Source organism: Ochotona curzoniae, unplaced genomic scaffold (genome assembly GCF_017591425.1).
Source record: "Ochotona curzoniae isolate NIBS_2020 unplaced genomic scaffold, NIBS_Ocur_1.0 contig_291, whole genome shotgun sequence".
NCBI lineage: Eukaryota > Metazoa > Chordata > Mammalia > Lagomorpha > Ochotonidae > Ochotona > Ochotona curzoniae.
In genome coordinates, this window is record NW_024465649.1 from 1466854 (window position 1) to 1488783 (window position 21930).

The window sequence follows — 21930 nt, forward strand, 5'->3', positions numbered from 1 at the left end:
ACTGCTGTTCTGGCAAAAGCCTTTTTGAATTACTAGAAATTTAGACACCTTCTATGTATAAAACCAATAATCCTGGTTCTTAAAAGACCTTTTTCCCCAAAGCAATGTACACATAACTTTAATGTCCTTAAATGTGGACTCTTCCATAAGGTCTCGGTTCTTAGCAGCATTCTTTGCTGGTTACAAGAGTGCTAGGCATGGCAGGTGCAGATGTCAAGAGAGCTAAGTCCCAGTTCTTGCTCAGGAACATCCTGGGCAACTGATTTTCATCAAGCTCTTCCATCCCTATTGGTCTCTGTTTTCTCTGCTGATGCCCCTGTGGTCCCTTGCAGATGTGACAGCTTATAAAGACTTGATGGTCCCTTAGGGAGGCCCCTACCAGTCCCCATGCTCACCACCAACAAACCTAAAAGCCCCATGCCCTGCATTTGCACGCTGGCATCAAGCTTTCCTTGTTCTTGATGGTCACATTGTAACACAGTGAATCCAGATTGTCGGGTACCTCTTTGCAAATCAGTCATATAATGTCAGGTTTGGAAAAAACTTGTGACATCATCCATTTCAGCACTCCCATTTCAAAAATGAAGCAACTAAGGCACATTTTATTTACATAATGGCTTTTTTTTTTTTGCCCTAAATATTTTCCCCAAGAAGATCTAAAATCCTGAACTATCAATTGTTTTTAATGGGGTTGGTCATGCACATATTTAAGCACATACATACATACATAATACATACATACTGTTGCACCATCCTCTTAGTGCTTACAGTCTGTAGAGATTCAAATTCTAACAACCTTCCTCAACAATTTGCTCTTAATAATTTAGTGTTTGGAAAAATGAAAATTCAAGTTATTGGAAGTGGACCTAAATAGCAAATAGAATACCACAAAAGGATTGATATTGGCCCATTTTTAAGACACAGTTTTGAGATTTGGAGCTCATTTTTATTATTTTATTTTACGATCTTGTTTTCTTCATAGCCTCAGCTGATTAAGAATATTAATTAGCATACTAAAATATTCTTGTCCTTGGTGGGTATATTGAAGAAGACTTCAAATGAAAAATCTAGTTCTGGATAATTAAGGGCTTAGAGACATTATGCAACTTTAACACTAGCACAAATAATCATCTGAGAAGATACACAAGCCCTGGTCGTTTAAAATGCAACATTTATGAAAGCAAAAGTGAGATCCTGCAGCTACTGATTTTATTTTTGCCGACTGTCATTAATCCATATAAATGTCCCCCAAACACTGCTAGTTATATTTCACAAGCTGGAGGGCAGTTGTCACAGAACAGGGTATACCTAAAATGGTCAGTGGAAACCCCTGTCTCCAAACGAATAATGCGAGAGAAATAAGATGAAAGGACTCAGGATGTAATGCTTTCTGTTCAGATACACTAACCACCCCTGGAAATGAGCACGTATGAATATATCCTCTGCTTTGTTCTTTGTTGCAACTGCAGCTGGAGAAAACCAGGTGCTGCCGACATCACATCCCACTTGTTTGTTGTGTTGGGTAACCCTCAACTGCAGAGTAACACAGTGAGCTTTGTACTAGGCTGCTCAAAGGGAAAGCTAATTGATCTTTTGGCAGCAGGAACTGTCTTGGTGTTAGAGAAATAAAATTGATTTTTAAACATAAAACCTGAAGAGGTATGCATTTCTGCAAAGCACTGAGAAGAATGCTAGCAGATCTATGATTGGTGACCATGCCAAAAGGAAGGGAACATATGCTGCTGAGCTGTAACAGGGCTACTTCCCTGGAAGATGAGCTGTTACAAACAGGTTTAACTCAGCAGTAATTGAAAGTCAACATAATCAGAATCTGAATGCCACTCATTTCTTTGAAGTGACAATTTGCAGATTCTGTAGTCCTTATTCAATCAAGAGCCCAAATACATACAGGAGAATTGCCTTTAAACCCAAGATCAAAAACCCTAATAATCAGGCAGAGTGCATGACAGTAGCTGGGTGGGGATCATTTGCACAGACCTTTTTTTATTTAGTGTCTTGGGCTGAATGCTAGCAATGCAAAAACAGAGAAAGACGATCAAATTGGGAAGATAATGATGCTGGTTGCAGAAAATTAACTTCCAGAGCTATGAAAACCCAACACCTCTCTCCTGCCCATTTTTTTAAGAACTGGCAAGGCATTCCTCAAATTATTTTCAAAGCTCATTCTCATGGACCAAATCACTGTAGACTTACTCCTGAACTGTAGACCTTATAAAATGCTTTGGAAACCCAGTTATCATAAGAACAAAGGGAATATCATGTCAGGAGTTGGTGGAGCTGTCTCTTAGGTTAGGTGGTTGGGTCCCCAGTACTTTGAGGACTGGACAGAGATGCAAATAGTGAAGGAGATGACAGGGGACTGTGTCATGTAAATCCAATCAGTTCATGATAGCCTTCTGCACTTGATAGATATTTTCATTCTTTTTTGAATAATAATTTATCTTTTAATTTTTTCCCCTAAGAACTGGGCTTAGTTCTTACTTTAGATAAATTTGGCTGTTTTGCTTAGCCTCATTCCAAATTCATAAGGGATGGCTGATAAGTTGCAAAAAATAATGAAGGGAAAGCTGCATCGTGGAACAGAGTTTCTCCAGTTAATGTCTTACCTAAGAAGGTGTTTGAAATATATTCAGACACCTGGTTCCCTGATCGGCTCATCTCTGAGAGGTGTGTCAGCTCCCGGTTCAGCATTCTTTTGAACTGTTTAATGAAACAGAAAAATGCATTAACCAACTGAAAAACAAAAATTTATGACTTTAAATGCTCTTCAACTTTACTGTCTGGTACCAACAGACTGAACATGCAGACATCACTAAATAAACAAAATCGGTTCTACCAAACATGATGCGTTTTCATTTGACATTATTCTAACACCACCTGCTTAAGATTTGTGAAAATTGACATTTAATTTTACTTGAAGATGCACCACAAAAACAATTTTTCATAGAGGTCAAGATAATTTCATTTAAATATCTAACTTTTTAAAAAGTGTACTTATTGACAATTAAAACACATTTTCATATAATAATGTGATATGCAGAGATATGAGACTATATATGAAAACTCTAAGGAAAGTTAAGAAAAGAAGCATCCTTTAAAAACAGAATTGACTAAAATGAATAAGGTTAAAATATAGCACAACCTGCTTAAATACAATGTAATACAATATGCACTTATTTTACAGTTACACACACCAGTGGATGAAATGAATACATAAAGTAAAATATTACAGCTGTCTTCTCCTTTACAGAAAACATGTAGATGTCCACCAAAGACAAATAACATAATGAAATTAACCCACCTTGATGTAACCCCAAGATACAGATAACAAATAGTTAGCCTCAGGCATTTTGGATGTTCTCCTTGCCACAATCCACAAATCCCTTGGAAAAGAATTCAGAGTTCTGAAAGAGCAGTCCCAAAAGGAGCAGGAAAGCCCTGCAGATCCAGTGGTAAAATAATCACAACTTAGGAAAGACAAAGCTTCCAAAATTGATGGCATTTCCTAATCCAGGCAAAACCCATCTTCGCACTCCACTCTTACAAAAAGCCCCGTGCTCCCTGCTTATTTCCTGGCAGGAGAGAGTAATGAAATCAGGCATTGCACGAAGGAGCAAGAGCCTGTCCAAATGTATTCAGCTGGCTGCTTTGCAGCACTTATGAATTATGAATAGCCCTGGAGGCCGAAGGGGTTTCCACTCTAGATTAGTCCTACTCAGCTGAACTCTGCAACGAAGCAGCAATTCTTCTTTCCTGAGGACTTGCCAGACAGGGAAACACAGCCATCTTTTGAAAAGCAGAAGATGAAAATGGAGGAAGCCCCATGAATACTTAAGCAAATCTCAAGTCTCTACCCTCCCCCATTTCGACTAGGTGTTCCTTAACCCTCTCTCTCCGCTGCAGCCCTGCTGTCCGCTGATGCAGCTACGCACAAAGCTCAGCCCCTCCAATCCTTTCAGAGATGGCGCAGTTGATTGATTTACTTTCTGAACATTTTTCTTGCATGGAAAAAGGTTAGCATTGTGGCTGTCTGCAGACTAGGTTCCCAGTATACACGATGTTTTTTGTTTCTAACAGGATTTTCTGAGGATTATTTGCCCACAGATGGTAGGCTGATGCATTTACCCTGCTTTCACAACAAAATGAATGAGAATGGATTTAATTTATTTTGCTTGAAAAGTAGCTTATATGCAACATGTGATTTTTTTCTGCACTCCTTCAGCTCAGTAATATGCATATTAGATGCATTTGACAATTAGATTAAACTTCTTTAATCTTTCCATCTAGGATCTAGAAAGTGTTGGAAAAAATTTTTGCTAGCTGAACAGCAAATTATTTGGGGATATGAGGGACTGTTTACTAAGCTACATTAATTTTATTTTATTTTAGCCTCCTAGGGCATGTTGAAAAGGCATGCCTTTCCTATAGAGGTTTGTCTCCCTCTCGCTCCCTCCCTCATCCTCTCCCCTTACCTGTCCTTGTCAGCTTTAGCGAATAAGCAAGAAGATCTAAGAATAGAACCCTACTGCAGTGGGATTCCCAAACCAAGCCAATTCAATTCCTCTCCTCCCTCCCCTCTATTATCCTACCCTTGCAATTGCAGGAGTTCATGTACAGCATATTGAAGGAATAGCAAAGCGCCATAGCAACAGCCCCAACTTGCAACTGGCTTTCTTTCCTGTGAGGCATTCCCTTTCAAATGAGCATTCTGCACTCAACAATAGCTTCACTTCAAGCATCCAAGCCCCTGGGCACACCACTGCCCATGCCAAGGAGACCTAGCCTGTCAGGGTGAAGCTAATGCAAGTCAGAATTCCTGCCTGCTAGGCTACTGCACTATGCATTGTCCTCAGAGAGGCACAGCCATCTTTTTCTCTGGGTAACTCTGCTGGTTTCTGTGTGTATTTTCCCAGGAGACAATGTGTTAGTAGCTGTAACCAAACATCTCTGAATCAATTATCTCAGTTAGTGCATTTTGTTTATTGAATCTCTTTGCAATTTGAACTCAGGTGAATCACATAAATTCCCAGTTACTTATGTTTTAAGATATAACTGCTGAGTCACAATGGTCCCCACTCATTAGTCCTCAGACGACAGAAAATATAAAAAAGAATCAGAAACTGAGAAAGGCAATGTTAAATGCTCCAATTATTCTATCTAACATTGGCAAAAAAGCAACTTCTCTTGGACTGTAGTGAAAGTATCATGTAAAAAGCCTGGAGATGGATGATCTTTTTCACAATGCTCTCTGTGAAGACAAGCCAGAGTCACCATTGTGGCATAGCAGGTAAAACTGTCACCTATGATGCTGGCACTGGATGTATGGGCACTGGTTCAAGTCCTGGCTGCTTCATTTCCCATGCAGCTCCATGATAATATGCCTGGGAAAACAGCAGAAGATGGGCCAAGTTGGGAGACCAGAGAGAAGCTCCTGGCTGCTGGCTTTGGTCCGGCCCAGCCTTGGTTATTTCGGCCTTTTGGGGAGTGAGCCAGCAGATGCAAGATCTCTCCCCTGTTTCTTCCTCTCTTTCCCTACAACTTTGCCTTTCAAATAAATTAATTAAAAAAAAAAAAACTTAGACCAAATACAACATTCACTCAGATAAACATCCTTATTGTGCTACTTTTAGACTCTCTTTAAAATACTTATGCATGTTCTGGAGTTAATTAGGTTTGTATGACATCAATCATGCCAGTTAATAATGTTTTTGATCTATATATATATATATATATATATATACTGAATATGTACTGAAAACGGCCAGGCAAAGCAATCAAGAGATAGCAGTAACATAAGAAAAACAAATGAGCAAATGAAAACTCTTCATTTTTTTAAAACAAGTTTCATTCAAATACAATGATTGAGATATATTAGGATACAATGGTTAACCACAACAGCTAGCAGTCTGGAGAGACCGGGCCCGATTCATGATTAGCCATATTGGAGCTTTACTTCAGAAGATAATGGCAGGTAAGACAGAAAAGATCACTAAAGCCTTCCAATGGCAGAGTCCTGGTGGAATACATTGCCAGTGTGGGAGGAGGGAACAGAGTGAGAGTAAATCATACTCCTTACCTCTTCTGCTTTCCTTAAAGAGGTCAGCACACTCCTCTATACCACCTTTCTCCTTCTCAGGCCTAAATTATTCTCCAATGAGCCTTTTGCTAAAAGCACGACCATACAACCAAAACTCACTCAACTCAAAGCAACCATAAAACACACAACATAATGAAGTATGTAATGAAGGTCACTTGGTGTCAGAAACCGACCCAGTCTTTTAAATGTTGCTTAGCAACAACTGTTGGTTTTCCTCCTCCACAAGGGAGGGCCCAACCGCACTGACTAAAGCCATCATTGCTGTCATCAAAAAGCATTTACAAAGGGCCCACTTCTGTCCTGCTCTGTACAAGGGGCAGATGTGGATATGTGCTACAGTCTAGTAATGCAGAGTCCTATTAGTAAGACTTGTGCTTGCTTGTGCGATGAGACACATCAAGAAATGGAGCAGACAGAAATTACTTCTGAGGTTAAGGCTGGGGAGAGAACTGAAGAGCTCAGCGTAGCTCGGTTCTCTGATTCCCAGATGGAAGCTGTTTTTGATGAGCCAGAAGTAGCCAGAAGGCAGCTGACCATGCTTGACTTTAGTTCTCAGCTTTCACTAAGAGTCCCTTTACCTGCCATATGTGAATCGAGGATAATGTACGATTTTACAGTCTTACTTGCCCAATCCTAATCTGTCATGATTCTGTGAAATTTTGTGGACATACACTTAGCAGCAATTAATAATTCCCAGAAAACTGAACTCCTGTGATACTTAGAAAAATACTCAAGATAGGAAATGTTTCAGCCTACCAGAATAAGTCACCAAAGAAATAGTTCTCATCCTTCAGGTTTTTAGAATGCAAGATTCTTAGGGACTCCTTGCCTATTTATCAAGTTAGGGGTTCAGCTCAAACACAAGATAAAACAGTTCCTGAGTGGAACTGTGTCCCAAGTAATTACAGAACTGAAAGTGATGGAGAATTTTTATCAAATACAGTAGAGACATTCATGAACAGGAGTACCCTATGTCAAAAATAAATGGGTCAAATGTACATAGATCCGATTTTTCTGTAAGAATCTACCTTCACAAGAATCCCAGTTAGAGCCTACCTAGAAATAATGTCCCCAGAGGAAATGGCCAAATCCCCTGCTCAATGCAGACAAGCAAAGTTTGTGAATGGACCCTCAGTAACACAAATTCCTCTAATGCCTCTGTAAGCTTCTACCTGACGGTAGATTCACAAACATTGCTAGAGGTTGAAGCTGTTTTCTTGAAAAGCCAAGAAAGTGTCATTTGCTATAGGAATGATTTATTATTGTTTGCCCAGAGTATACCTCATCAACAAAATCTGTGACTTTAATAGGCTACTTTTAATAGTAGTACTACTATTAGCACTATTTTAATAGTAGGCTACTTTTAATAATATATTTAAAATATATAGAACAAAAGCGAAAAATCTACTGTTCTTAATGATGAACTTCTTCTTTGATGGCTTCATTTATTCTTTAGCTTCGATGCTACGACAGAGATGATCATTTGCTGAGCCTGTTTTTTCTGAAGCCAAGGAATATGTCATCATTTTTCTGTATTTCTCATCAGAGATTCAGTTTGAGCTTTATGCAGACTCACAGGCAAGCAAACACCAACTCAGTAGTGAAGATCTAGCTAATCTAATCACACAGGAATGGTGGGCTGGGGTGAACTCAGTCATTCTAAACCTAACATCTATCAATTTGGTTTCTAAGAACAGAGCAATCCAGAAGACTGATAATACAAGGACTTAGTACTGTGCTTGTGACTACTTCTAAGATGGAAGTGTCCTGGAAATCACTTTGGAATGAATCCAAAGTGATCAAAAATAACATATAACCTACTGAAGACTAGTTAAAGCAGTTCTTTCTTTTCATTGATAAAACTCCCAAAGAGTCAATAGGAGAAAATTCTAAGAACGGAAAAGAAAGGTGCCAAGGAGAGGAAGACAGCCTGAGTAGTTACTCTGGTGGGTGGCCATCTACGCAGGAGCCCAGCTGTGAGACAGGCGCCTTATTGTATGAGATCTTCCTGTTTTTGCAGTATGAAACAACTGCCGAAGTCATTAAAGTCACAATGACTTTATTAGGGACTAACTTTTGACTCACATTTTATACTTTGTTAGTCATAAGTTAATAAGAATTCCCAGGTATCAGGAAAGCAAAGGAGTTGAAAATTCCTTCTGAAATCTTGAATGATTAGCAGAGGAAGAAAGAATCTGAAACTGTGGTGAGACCGGTTTGTGAGAACTGGTAAGCAGAGCTTCTGTCTTTCTGAGCTCTGGCCTTAAACAGATGTGTGCTCTCATGTAAGATGAATTAGCTTCTTGGGGGTGTTTGTAGCTGTGAGCTCAGTTTTACGTTGGATAAGAGCTAATTTCTAAGGTCCTTTTCAATTTCAAAAGCTTACTTTTTCTACACTTATTGTGCATGGAAGAAATGAAAATTGAAGAAAATAGACTTCAATTTCTAAGCCTGGACACTTTACTTTGTAAATTTGACATTAAAATAAAGAACAAAAGCCAGAACAAGGGTATCACATATTTTCTCCAAATCTCTTAATAAAACTTGCAATGTCCATAATTCTTAGTTTTTCCAGTCATCTGATAACACCCACGCATATCATCTCCTACAAACTTTACAACCTGAAACTTTTTATTCAGTTTCCTAAGTCATATGTTAGTTTTACTTGAGAGGCCAGTAAAGTTGAGTTGAGTGGGTTGATGACATGGTTAAAGAAGGAATAATGGGCATGCCATTGCCCATGAACCTCTACTTACCTTATAAGTGGGTCAGCTGAACAAATAAGTTATATTTATTAATATCTGGAGCAAACATCTCACCCATCAGGGAAAATGGATCAGCCTTAGTATTCATATGCCAAAGCAGAAATAAATCCCCAAACATACTAGAATTGAGTGATTTTCTTTCTGACCACCCAATAAGACAGAACTCCATGATAAATAACTAAAGGAAAACAAACACCCCATCTGTACCACAATTTTGCAACAAATTATGGAATTTATGATGAAACAAAAATCAAGTTCCACTTCTTGGCTGGCAGACAAGTAGCTGCTCAAGTGACATTTTAAAATGCAAACTACAGACAAACCATTAGTTCTTTCATATAGAGAATCAAAAACATTTTTTTAAAATTAACTACAATTGCTGTTATCTTTACACTAGGTTTTTAAAAGCTTCCACAATAGATATCTCTTCTTATCTATTCCCTTTGGTGCTGTCCATTTTTCTTAAAATTTCTGAAAATGTAAAAAGATATATCACACATTATTGAAACACTTAAAAACAAACAAACAAACAAACAAAAAAAAACCTCTCCTAGACCCAAACTAATTCCCTTAAGAATGGTTATAGAAATTTCTCATGACCCAACATTCCCTTAACTCTGCAAGTGGCTGTAGTGACATGGTTAAGTAGACATATATTTGAAGACTGATATTTCTGCTTTGCCTTTTAATATATTTGTATAGTGTTTATAAATTACATACATCTATTCTTCCACATACATACAGTTGCCAGGTTTAGCAAATAAAATCTAAGAACACCAATTAAATTTGAATTTCATACAATCAATTTTTTTTTTAGTTTAGGTATGTTTCAGACATTTCCTGTCTAACTATTCCATGAAGACCCTGAGTTTTAATGTCATACATACACTCTTGACAATATATCAGGTTCAGAAGCACTTCTCTTTTTAAAAATTTACAATTTTCAAAGTTACTATTCTGAAAAAAAAAAGCTCTTATGGTTAAAAACACAAGAGCTGCCCTTTTTCCTCTTTTGGAACACTGTAATTTTATTTCATATACTTGATCTCTCCATTTTATTCTGTTAATAGAGACCAAGAGAAATGGTACTTTGGCAGATTTGGGATACTGGTTTGGTATTTCAACAGATGATAAAAATCATAATAGCAACTGAAAAAATATACATTATTTAGTTGCTCTTCTGTTTTTCCTTTTAAGTCAGCTACACCTGTTTCTGCACATGCAGAACAGCAAGTATTGAATCCAAGCTTCTAGAGCCAGTTCTAAGGCCGTGGAATAGTAATATGATTCCAAAGTGGATGACAAAGGTTTCTATTGAATCATTGCATAGCCTGAAGCCTGGACAGAGGCAGTAGTGTAACCAATGGGAATCCTTTCCATGGGCAAGAACATGAGCTGCCCCCTTCTGACTACTGTGATTCAGGACCCTTGCACCTCACTTGAAAACAATTACAAAAACTTAGAACCTTTGCTTGCTTTCTATAATAACTAAGTAAGTATTAGGCATGATTCTATTTAAGAACAGATTTACATTTTTAATCTACATCTCTTGATGTTTTAGGAACCCTGCCTTATGAAAATTCCAATTATTTTGCAAGTACAAAAATCAGACATAGCTTACTTTTGACATTTCCACTCCATCCCTGAAAAATACCAGGTGGCATCTACTGTGTAACAAGTTAATTACATTGATTTCAGCTAGTGACTGTCACTTTGGGATAGAAGACAATGGGTGCTTCAAAACCAGCCTGGAGTATCATGCTTCTAAATCAGGAGTGTCTCTGGACTGGAGAGCTCACTAGCGTGGCAGTTTTCAGCTTCAACTGTGAGATTGTCGACTGAATAATGAAAACTTCTGAGCTCCCTAAGCACATATTTTTGTTTTCCTGAAAGCATATATGTTATCTGTTGGGTATTTTGTTTATCCTTTGCTAGAATATATGCCTGCACTTCGAAAAGAATTGGCTACATGTTGGAAGTGTAAACATATTTTTAAATTGAAAAGACAAGAATTTCATTCACACACAATCCTTTCATTACAATCCTTTCATATTTTGTTTCTTTCTGAGTTCATATTAACTAATAGGTCATAGAATTTAGAAGTGATTGAGGAATGTTTTGAATAGCAGTGAATCCCAATACATGCAGGTTTGCTGCATTCATGAGAAGCTTACAGAAGCAGTTTCAGCATTTGCTATTAAACCCATAGCAGTGGACTCTATCAGCACAAGGGAGATTGTAGCAGCAAAACCAACGTCATGACAGCATGGCAAGGGAATAAGTGAGTATTCAACTGAGCCTGGAAATGAAATTCTGGACTGTACAAGTCTGAGAATGTGAGCTGAGCATTGAGTTCTAACAAGTTAAGTTTTTCCATATTTAATATGGGAAGTTTAGAAGCAATACATGTGAAGTGGTTGTCAAGTTGTGGGACACCTAATTGATTTTCTTTATTCCATAGAATTTGTAATTGAAGTGAGATTAATCTCTGGATTTTAAGAATTTGATTTGAATGAATAGTACCTTCCTCACTTTCGATTGGTTTTTGGGTGGAAGTTTCAGTTGATATTTTTGGCACCTGAACTGTTTTATCTCATTGTTTATAACAACTTATATAATTTCCTACTTAATCCTACAATGCATGGCTGCAGTTGTGATACATTGTTATGTCATATACATTACTCACAAAACTTCAGACTTGCTGGCTGACATTCATGTTATTTACCCAGTCTAAGAAGTATAAACCAGACTTGCCAGAAACATAGATTAAGCCTGTCAAATAAAAATCATAACTGTAAAAGTGGCCTCCTGTTAAAGTCATACCATTTAAAAAAGCATTTTTGGAGGCACCAAGTTCTTGGTAACACTACTCATGTTTCTGAACTTGGCCAATTTCCTCAAACTAAGAAATTGAGGACTCTTCATGCATTGAACAAAATCTATGAGTGATTATGTAAGTAGGACACAAGTATTAGTGTACCATTATATGCATTTTGCTTAGATTTGCATAGTGCAGATTATGAATTAACATATGAATCAACAGAATATGTGACTAGGCTAAAGGGAGTGTCAGAAGCATGCTAGGATAGAAAACATAACCAAACAATGGTGAAATAATTAGGCTGTTGTTTTGCCGGCACAATAGATATGGGGAGAGGATGATTGACAGGCACATATTTGCTCCCTTAGGTAAGGGCGGCCTCCACTGCCAAGTTTTGAAGGCTCAGCTTGTTTACTGGATGCAAACTGTTGGAGAGAAAGGTAGGTCAAATAACATCAAATCCAATCAATCAACCAACCGACTCGAAACACACGCACACACACACACACACACACACACGCACACACACAACTAAAAATGTGCTTGATATGTCTGCTCGAAAGAAAAGTACTGTTGTCTGTGACAACTGTGATATCAGGACTTTGATTGTAGGAGCAACTCCTTTCACTACCTGGTTGGGGTAATGCAAGACATTACACTCACTCATTACACATTCACTGTGAGCCAACTTAACTTTGACAAAACAGGAAATAGGTTTCACTGGGCAACTCCATGTAGAAAAACCGAAAAGGGGAAAAGAGGGAACTGGGAATTCATGGATGCTACTTTATTTGCCATTAACAGTTTAATTGGTTTTGAATAAATTAGATCAAGTTTCTGAACGTGTAATTGATCTAAAAGCTCTTCTGAATGCCTACAAAGAGCCGAGGACACCTTTGTGCTGTCCCCAGTTGTGAACAGGGTAACAGTGGCGTCATGCTGTGGTGTAGGAGATGAGTCAAAACAAAGCTTTACGAAAAAAAAAAATCAGAAATCATAAGTTGCAGTAGCAAAAGTTAAGAACAAGCTGCTCAGGTAAGGAAATCAGCTATGATCTCTTCCAAGAGATAACATCTAAACTGACAAGCAAAAACAAACAAAAAAAAGGAGGCTTGACTAATTTCTAGCTTCAAAATTCTGAGTATAGGCTTTGCTAAGAAATTACAGAAGAATATTATCATTTGCCTTGCAGATTTCCTTTTAAAAAAATTTAAGTCATTCAACTTTGAAGTAAAGAGAAAAAAACACTGTATATTTACTAGTTGAAAGGCTTGAAGGAGATAATTTTCTCTTTATTCTCATTTCCACATCTGAAACTGTGGAATTTGCAAGTTTCCTCTGGGTGAGAATTACAGAACTAAGGTGAAAGCATAATGTATGCAAGAAAGGGCTTTTCAGTTGTGCTTCATTAGCATGCCAGTTTGGGTCTGGCAACACAAAAGTAATATACTGGTACATATTTAAAGAGAGTATCCCTTTGCTTGACAAGGTCTACTCTGACATCACAGGTAGCACTGAGAGCAATAAACTGTAAATGAAGAATTGGGTTTCAAAAATCTCCCCAAGTTCCCATCCCTAAATCTCAGGTAGATGCAGAGTTTTCTGAGAAACCAACTTCTGGATCAGGTCACATGATCATAAAAGAAAAAAAAATTTCCTAATAACCACTCTTCCATTATTACTTTTACCAAAAACAAATCAAAACAAAGCAAAATACACACACACACACACACACACACACACACACACACACACACACACAGAATCAATTCTGGCCCAACGATTCGTATTTTGTTTCTGTATTTTTGGTAATATTCTCAAATTTAAGACTGTTTAAGGACCATGAAGAGTTTTTCTTGAAAAGCAATACAAGGTTCACTATGCTAGACATGTGAAATACAGACTCAGGCAATGATTGATCTTAATATCTAAAATACACACAAAAAGCTAGTGTCAGATTATTTTCAAGTAATTTTCATAAGTAGAAAACAAGTTCTATCAAGTTAAATGAAACCCATTCCTAAATGTTTTAAAAAATATTTCCAGTGATTCTTACTGGAATATTCTTAGGGACGCTCCAACAACGAATAAGAAAGGGGGAATAAACTTTGTGAAACCAAATCCTGAGTATTACAGTGAAGCACGGAAAAACTCAGTGGCCACTTACCGTATCAAGAACACAAATAATGGACTGCCCTGGCCAAGGAAAACATATCTGTTGCATCAGTAAACACATACATATCTAAATCATCTGACTCAATTCAAGAATCGAGCCAAGAGGAACAATCACAATGGACAGAGTGGCTACAGGCAGGGAGGGCACTACGCCCTTCCAGCTCGATAAACGGTAGTATCTGGCTGATTCAACTGACCCTTTTGGGCATCTAGGGTAAGAAGACAGAATGTATTTCTTCAGTGACCAATCAAGAGGTTCCCAGGTAACCATACAGACCAAGAAAAGCACACAGTTGAAATGCACATTATTATTGAATAGTCTTAAGAATGTTTTGTAGCTTTTATTTTTAAGTGCTAAAAAATTTCCATCTTCACTATTATTTTGTGCCATCAATGAGACTATTATGCATATTCTAGTCCTGATTTAAAGCTGGATACCCTATTGAAAGTTAAAAGGTCAATGAATTTCTTAAGTGACCAAATCAAGTGCAATTACAGACAGCTTTTAAAAAATAACCCAAAAATCAGCTACCACTAGCAGACATTGCTTTTATTGGCTTTTCACTTCCCTCCTTACAATTCAACTGAAACAAAGCTATCTCTTTGGTACTTTTCAGCTCTAAAACCATAAACAAAGTGGAGTCTTGAACACTCAAAACATGATTTCAAACCTTGAGAGTTTGTAAACAGAAAGAGTCATGAATAAAATCTGAGGCATTGACAGCTACAGCTATGGTATTCATTGATAAAATAGGTAAGAGGATGGCTTATGAAAAGCCGATGGAACTAGAGTAGCTTAGCCATGATTTCAGAAAAGAAAGTCAAGAAGCTAAGCATGCAAGGAGAATGTTCATACTTCAGGGTTTGAGAATGAGTTTGAGCCAAAGGAACATTTTTTACCCAATGAAATTCCAACAAAGTAGGGAAGGCTTGTATTTCTTCCTTTTTTAGTGATAACAGAACTCTTCTTACTGGTACCTTTAAGTCATGGTTTCAATATATTTTCTGACGTCAAAGATAGAGAGGATATTGGAAGTCTACTGATTTGGGTCAACAGAAGATACTATGATTTTAGTTGATTTTTCTCACATGTACCCATTTTTTTCCTTCCAGGCAGATAATTATCCTTTTATTAAAAGGGTTTTTCACGAAGTTAATATCCTCTCAAATCAATTTGCTACATCAAACTTTCTATGTGTTATCACAATATTAATCTTACCCACTAAAAATTAGGACTTATTATTTTTTCATTATATGGAAGAAAATTCTCTTAAATCATAAATTATTATTCAAAATGAGATGATAGCAAAAGAGCTAAAGTAAGACTGTTAAGGATTTTTTTAGGCATGGAAAAATTTTCTTAATAAACATTACTACCAAGATGATCAGTTTTTCCAAGTTGTTTTATTTCCTCCTGTATCTCCTCACTTAAATAATCAGGTTTCTAGTTCATTTATTATCCATATTTTATGTTAGGATATCTTTCAGTATCTGTTTAATATGTGGCTGGGCTGAAGGATATTCAAATAAGAAATAAATACTAAAATCCATAAGCTACTTAAATCTATAAATGTCTCTATTTCCAATGAATGAGATTTATTTTATTTAAATGTTTATGACATATTCATAATACTGATATCACTTCTTAGTGGGACATTATCAACATTTTTGAAACCCACTCCAACAGAATATTTGTGTAAGAACCTAGAACCTAGAAAAGAAGGGGGTGATCATTTGGCACAGATACATCCCATATCTGAGTCCTGCCTAGTCCTCTTCTAATACAACTTCCTGCTAATTCTCCTGGGAAGGCACGGGAAGTTGATCTGGTACTTGTGTGCCTGCCACTCATGTGGGAGATCAAGACGGAGTCTTGGCTCCAGGCTTTGGCTTGGCCTACACCTGGCTATTGGACCCCTTTGGGAAGTGAACCTGCCTCTCTCCTCCTGTTTCTTCTCTCTCTCTTCCTTTCTCCCCTGTCCAAGTCACTTTGCTTTGCAAGTAAATAAATCTTAAAAAAACCCAAAGTTGTTAAATTAACATTTCACTTTGGACTGTTAGATCAGATTTAGCAATACTATATAGTTCAGTTGAAAACTTATGTTTATTTAGTGACAATTTCTCTTCTTTCTGCTTTCTTTCCAAAATAATTACCTAATATTTACCATTTCAGATATAAAATGTCTCAAATCTAAAACTTTTAAATAATCTTAATCAGTTTTAGTCTTGATATCTGTATTCTAATTTCATTGTTACAATCACTTGTGATTTAACCTGGTGCCTCCTTTGTTAGCAGAGTGAATGGAATGTAGCCATTCAAAGTTTTTAATAATTAAAACTGCTATATTTTGGATAACTAAAATTAAAAGGTAAAGTAATTGAATCATGAAGTAGAATGTTTCGTTTACTAAATTTGCTAAACTTCAATTCGTTATGGCTTTGGGTTTCAAAAGCAGTATGGTTTCAAATTGTAAGTCATTAGCAGCAGCAAAAGATGTTATGACTGATGAGCAGCATGGCCTGATTTATAGCTTTAAAATCCATTCCTTAGAACAGAAAGATTACCAAGAACTTCCCAAAAACAAAAACAAAAGAACAGGGGTTTACTGTCTTCTTCATTTCTAAAGAACTTAACAGTCCTTTCTTTGTGGAAGCACTTGGCTACTTTAATCAAACAAAGGAAGTTGCAGTAAAATATCCAAGAGACTAAACAGTTTGGCACCAGTTGAGGGAAACATCACGTACAAGTGGGCAAGATAGAGACAGGCTGGCAGGTCCCTGAGAAAACTCTCAAGTGCAGAGATGTGCAGGGACCCACATAGACACTTGGCACGGTGCCTTACAGAGTGTGAAACCTATTGACTATGGCACAAGTTTGCCCTGGCATCTTCTGGTTTAGTAAGTCCTGGCTTCCTGATAGCTCAGCTAACTCCACTGTCTGAGCTCATTTTTGCTAAGAAGTAAGCCTTGTGAAAGATATTAAAAGAGCAAACTCCACCCTTGCCTTTTCTTTGATAAATAACAATGGTATAGAACTTGAGAGCCTTTTAAACCGGAGACATTATAAAAGACGAAAGTAAAATTAAAGACAAGAAGTAGAACAAAAAGAAACATTTATTGCAGTAATATATTTGAATTATGTATTTTTTTAAAAACTAGTGATCTGGATTTATCTTATCATTTTAAACACAATTCTCTGACATTTTCCCATGAGAAGAGACTATAATGTTCTCTTACCAATCAACCAGAGGTGCAGTGGTCACAGATAATGTCCCCTGACTTCTTTGTAATTGTCATGTAGAGATTTGCTCATTCAGGGCATTTCATGTGAGTTAGCAGAAAGTTTAGGCTAATTGTATTAGAATTCGGTGAAGGAATTGGTCCTATAAATACCAGTACATACATATTTATGTTAAGCAAAACAGATTGTAAATCACATTTATTACCAAGCACTAAACAAACTTCAAGTCAGATTTTATCAGTTTCAGAAAGAATTTCAATATTGAATTATACCCAAAAATATAGTGATTTTATCATATCGAGAGTAATTGAAACAATGATAGATAAAGAATAACAACTTAATCTTCCCTTTCATCTTTCTTTTCATAAAAGGTCAATGGAAAACAATCTACATTTTATTTGTAGAAAATGTTGCTGCAAATTTTAAATTTTAAATATAAATATTTTAATATAAATATAAATAATTTTTATTTTAAAATAAAAATATAAATTTTTATTGAAGCATCAACTTTTTGTGATCATGTTGTGTGCATTGGAAAGGACGTAATAAGACGATGAAATTATAATGACAATAAATTAAAATTAGGAATTATTTCTATATTCCTTTTTACTTTAGGTGATAACTCTAAAGGGAATTTGAGGGTAGCCTAATGAAAGTCTATTAAGCAAAACTTTACTATCTTAGGCTATGCTGAGGAATTTTAGAATATAAGCATATCTTAAAATTTAGTAAACTAGATTAATAGATTAATAAAATCACTTGCATTTTTAGAAGTGCTTTGCATCATTTTCTAGAACTACTTTTATCCTTTTCCCTATGTTGGTAGATTCTGCTTTGTCCTAAGGAAAGCTGAACTTGTAGTAATTAATGGCTGGGCTAGAGGCTGAGAATATGCTATTCACAGACTAGGAGTTTGAAACAGACCTCAGTAATGACAGCCAGAGTTAGAAGAATAATATATCCCACCAACCATTACAAAGTTCTCCTAAAAATTAATATGTCAAAACTTTTTCCTGTTTGTCTCATTGGATCATTGATGATGAGTCAGACGGCCCTGGGTGAATTCTGCCTCCCTCATTTTATTTATTTTCGGCAAATTATTTCAACTCCCTAAACCTCACTTTACTCATCTATAAAACAGAGATAATAATAGTAACACTATTTCAAAAGTTTACTGTGAATATTAATCATAGACTAGGAAAAGATCTTAGCATAATCTGCATATAGAGAATACAATATAGATCGGGATGGTAGTTTATGAGTATTATTCTATCAATAAGGACAAGAGTTACATAAGACCATAGAAATAGTCTTTTTTCAAATGTTCTGTTTTATAGATAAGAAGTTGTAATGGCTCAAAGTGATTTAATTTTGTATGACAATACCACTAAACAAATGTGGAGCTGGAATGCCAAAGTGGCTTATTCCTGGGCTATTTTCACTTACCTTTGTGATTCTATATTTTATGCTATACAAAATGATTTCTATTTAATTTTAAACTTTATCCCATACAAATCTGAGTTTTAGTAAAGAAGGACCAAAGACATGAGTGCCCACCCGGCTGTCACAGCTAATTTCCTTCTATTCTGCCTTCCAGCCCAGGGTACTTCCCACTTTTGTGGGGATGCATACTTTAAGCCTGAATAGTCATATGTAAAGAAGTGACATGAATTGTCTCCTACGTTCCTCTCTTGAAAGATATTCATTCATAATGACCTGGGAGCTCAGACTGAATAAGGAGTTCTTGATATGATGGTACAGGCGGTCCTAGCTGCTGGGTCAAGTACTATCTTTCCTTTCCTGACTGCCAGGGACTTCTTGGACAAGACCCAGTGAGTCCTGTCCTACACAACTCTCCCCAAGCCCAAATATCAGCCTCTTAGTTAGCATCTGGGCTTGAATATGTATAATCCTGTAGCAAGTGTAGGGAAGTGGCCCGAGAAGTGGATTCAAAGGCACAGTGTGGGAGTCCAGTAGATGTAAACTGTAGCCTATGAGGGAAAACAAATCTGCTCCCGTGGGCTAACCAACTCCTTGCCTTTTAGCGTAGAGGGAAGCTTGAGCAAGATCAAAAAAAGGATCCACCTTGCACTGAGGATGGCACTGCTCTAATCATAGACAAACTTGGATTAGTTACCTGGCTACTGCCTTTCTGAGGGATGAATCTATCAGTCAGTAAAATCTATTTCCTTTCTGTGTGGCTGGGTTCAACACTCCTCCTGGTTATTGATTACTGAGTTAGCTTATGAGTATAGGCAATTCGTTGCTTTGGTTATCATAGCATAAGCTAGCCAGGAGGACTCACTTCTGTGATGTTATCTAGAGCTGATCCCCTGTCTCCCTTTCTTATCACCTAAGTTTCCTTAGCAAACATTAACTGAAGATCTAGGTATTGGTATTTCATTTCAAAGTTCTGACAGGCAGGAGTGCTCTTTTCAACAGTACATCATTCATTTTTCACTAACCGAGCCCCAACCTTTGTACTGCACACGAACATGGGAAAGCTAGCAGACGCTGAGCACTACAGTGGAAGGCATTTGGAAGGAAGGTCAGGACAGAACAAGCTGCTTGAATATAGCTCCTTACTGAATGGCTCAGTACATTCTTTTGTAAAACCTTTCAACATGTCGGTTGCAAATGACCTGTTTGACATTTTTCACCTGAAACCTCCAGTTAGAGTCAAAGTGAGAGGTGATGTTTCTCAGTAAACCAGAGGAAATACTCCTCTCACCCTGCCAGTTCCAGTTACGTCTCCCTGGGATTGACCTGGGCTGGTCCTTCCTCAGCCACTGTTGTTGCAACTCTGTACTCTTCTGACTGCGTCTGTCAGGAAGGAGACAGGAAATTCTAGTCACCCTCACAGCAGCTGCGCCATTCCTCCTATCCTCCTCCAATGACGTCGATGGCTTTGGTGACACAAGGTCAGGAACTGAGCCACAGTGAGGGTCAGGAAGATAGGTCAGTGTTTATGCCGTTGTTGGGCTGGGGATCCTGCTGAGCTTATTTGCTTTCTTCCTTTCTATACTGTTTCTCTTTCCGTTCCTCTTTTTTTATAAAGCAGAGCCAAAGCATCCTGTTTTCAAAACATATGACTGTTTTGCCACAGAGGAACTCATGCTCTTGATGTGTTTCGCTGAAGCGTAAGACTATTCTTTTAATTCAGGAGGTGATGAAAGCTGAAACACAAAAGTTAATGAGCAAGTCTATGACAATCTGTCTTTAAGCAAAACAGCTCTAGTGCAGTTAAGTGAACTTGAACTGTTGGCCAAAGGTTCACCAGATATCCTTCCCCTCTTGAAAAACATAAGACCGTTGCCTTGTAAAGCTCCTGCTGAGCCTTCTCCTCCTTCTTGTACCTTCAAAGAGGGGGGTGGTTGAGGACAATCTGCACTACTGACCCTCATGGCTACCACTTTCTCTGACATTTTGAAATGTTGTTTAGCCTGTAGCTGCTGTTAAGGGATTAAAGAGCTGCTGGCCAAGGAGAAGACTGTTTTTTAAGTCACAGAAATAGTTCTAGGTGGTTACCTGGACTCCATAGCATACTTATCAAAGTCAGCCAGAATCTTTGAATTGCTCAGTTGTAAGAGTTAACAAAAATAAAGCAATTAAATGAGCAAAACAGAAAGGACAGCCTTCCCCTGATGAATATGAAAAACTGCTTTTCTGCTTTTCCTCCATCAAACATATTGGTGTGACCTCTTTGCATGCAGACTAGCACTTCTGTCATTCTCAAATGTAAGGATACCTCAAAATACTAATGAAGAATGGTGGTAAAAGATACATTTATTTTGGTGCAAAATATTTTTTAAGTCCATGCAGTTTTTTTTTTCACAATATGCATTTTTAACCAATCTTCTGATGACCACTTGTATAAATAGATTTTAAAATGTTTTTGTACCAAAAATCTATCTTTAATTTTATTATCCATCAAATTCTTGCAGTATCCTTATGTACTAGCCTCTGGGTCCCACTGGCTTTCCTGTCATCACTTTTAAGTGATTACTCAGAGGTTATTTAACTGAAAAAGCTAAGGATACAGATTCTTTGTATAAATGTAGTGGATACTGTGAATAAGTTGCCATTTACTAAATTACTACTTCATTCCAAGGGCCTTGTTAAATGCTTTAGACATATTATCTCAAGTAATCTGCACAGCAACGGAGAGAGAAAGGTATATTTTTCTAAAACATTATCTATCTATCTATTTATTTATTTGGATGACAGAGTTACAGAGACAAAAGAGAAATTTTCCATCCTCTGATTTGCTTTCCAAAGGGCCACAGTGTCTGGGACTGTGCCAGGCTGATGTTGGGAGCCTGAGATTCCATCCAGATCTCCCACATGGGTTAACAGAGGCCCACACACTCAGGCTATTTCGCTGCTTTCCTAGGCATATTAGCAGGGGGCTGACTCTGAAGTGGAGCAGCCAGGACTTGAAGTAGCACTTGAAGCCAGCATACTAGACTGAGGTTTAACCTGATGTGGCATAACACAGCCTCAAAAGGCATCGTCTGTATCCTCATATTGTAGTTATGAATATTGAGCTGTATAGAACAACTGAGTAGTCAGTCCAAAGGCAATGTTCAAACCATGATTTTCAATTTGAATGCACACTTTCTAGAGGCAGATGGTAGGCACAGTGGTTCAGATGCTGCTTAGGACTCCAGCCTCTACCACTGGAGTACCTGGGTGTGACACTTGACATGGCTCCTGATTCCAATTTCCTGTGAAAGAAATTAGGTGATGGCTCTAGCAGTTGGGTTTTTGCCACCCACAAGGAAGACAGCCTGATTTTGCAATTGTGCTT

At 37.4% G+C, this 21930-nt stretch overlaps 1 protein-coding gene across 6 annotated transcripts in view; it reads right to left on the minus strand.

Moving 5' to 3' along the window:
* The window catches only part of PDE4B (phosphodiesterase 4B), a 449962-nt gene that overhangs the window by 14426 nt on the left and 413606 nt on the right, over positions 1-21930 (minus strand). For 4 of the 6 annotated variants that reach the window (XM_040978410.1, XM_040978413.1, XM_040978412.1 and 1 more), the window contains one exon: positions 2628-2721. In XM_040978410.1, the coding sequence (XP_040834344.1) occupies positions 2628-2721 (94 nt within the window). Of the gene's footprint in view, positions 1-2627; positions 2722-3322; positions 5366-17116; positions 17550-21930 lie in introns of those variants that run through there. The other 2 variants (XM_040978416.1, XM_040978415.1) reach the window with 2 other exon arrangements.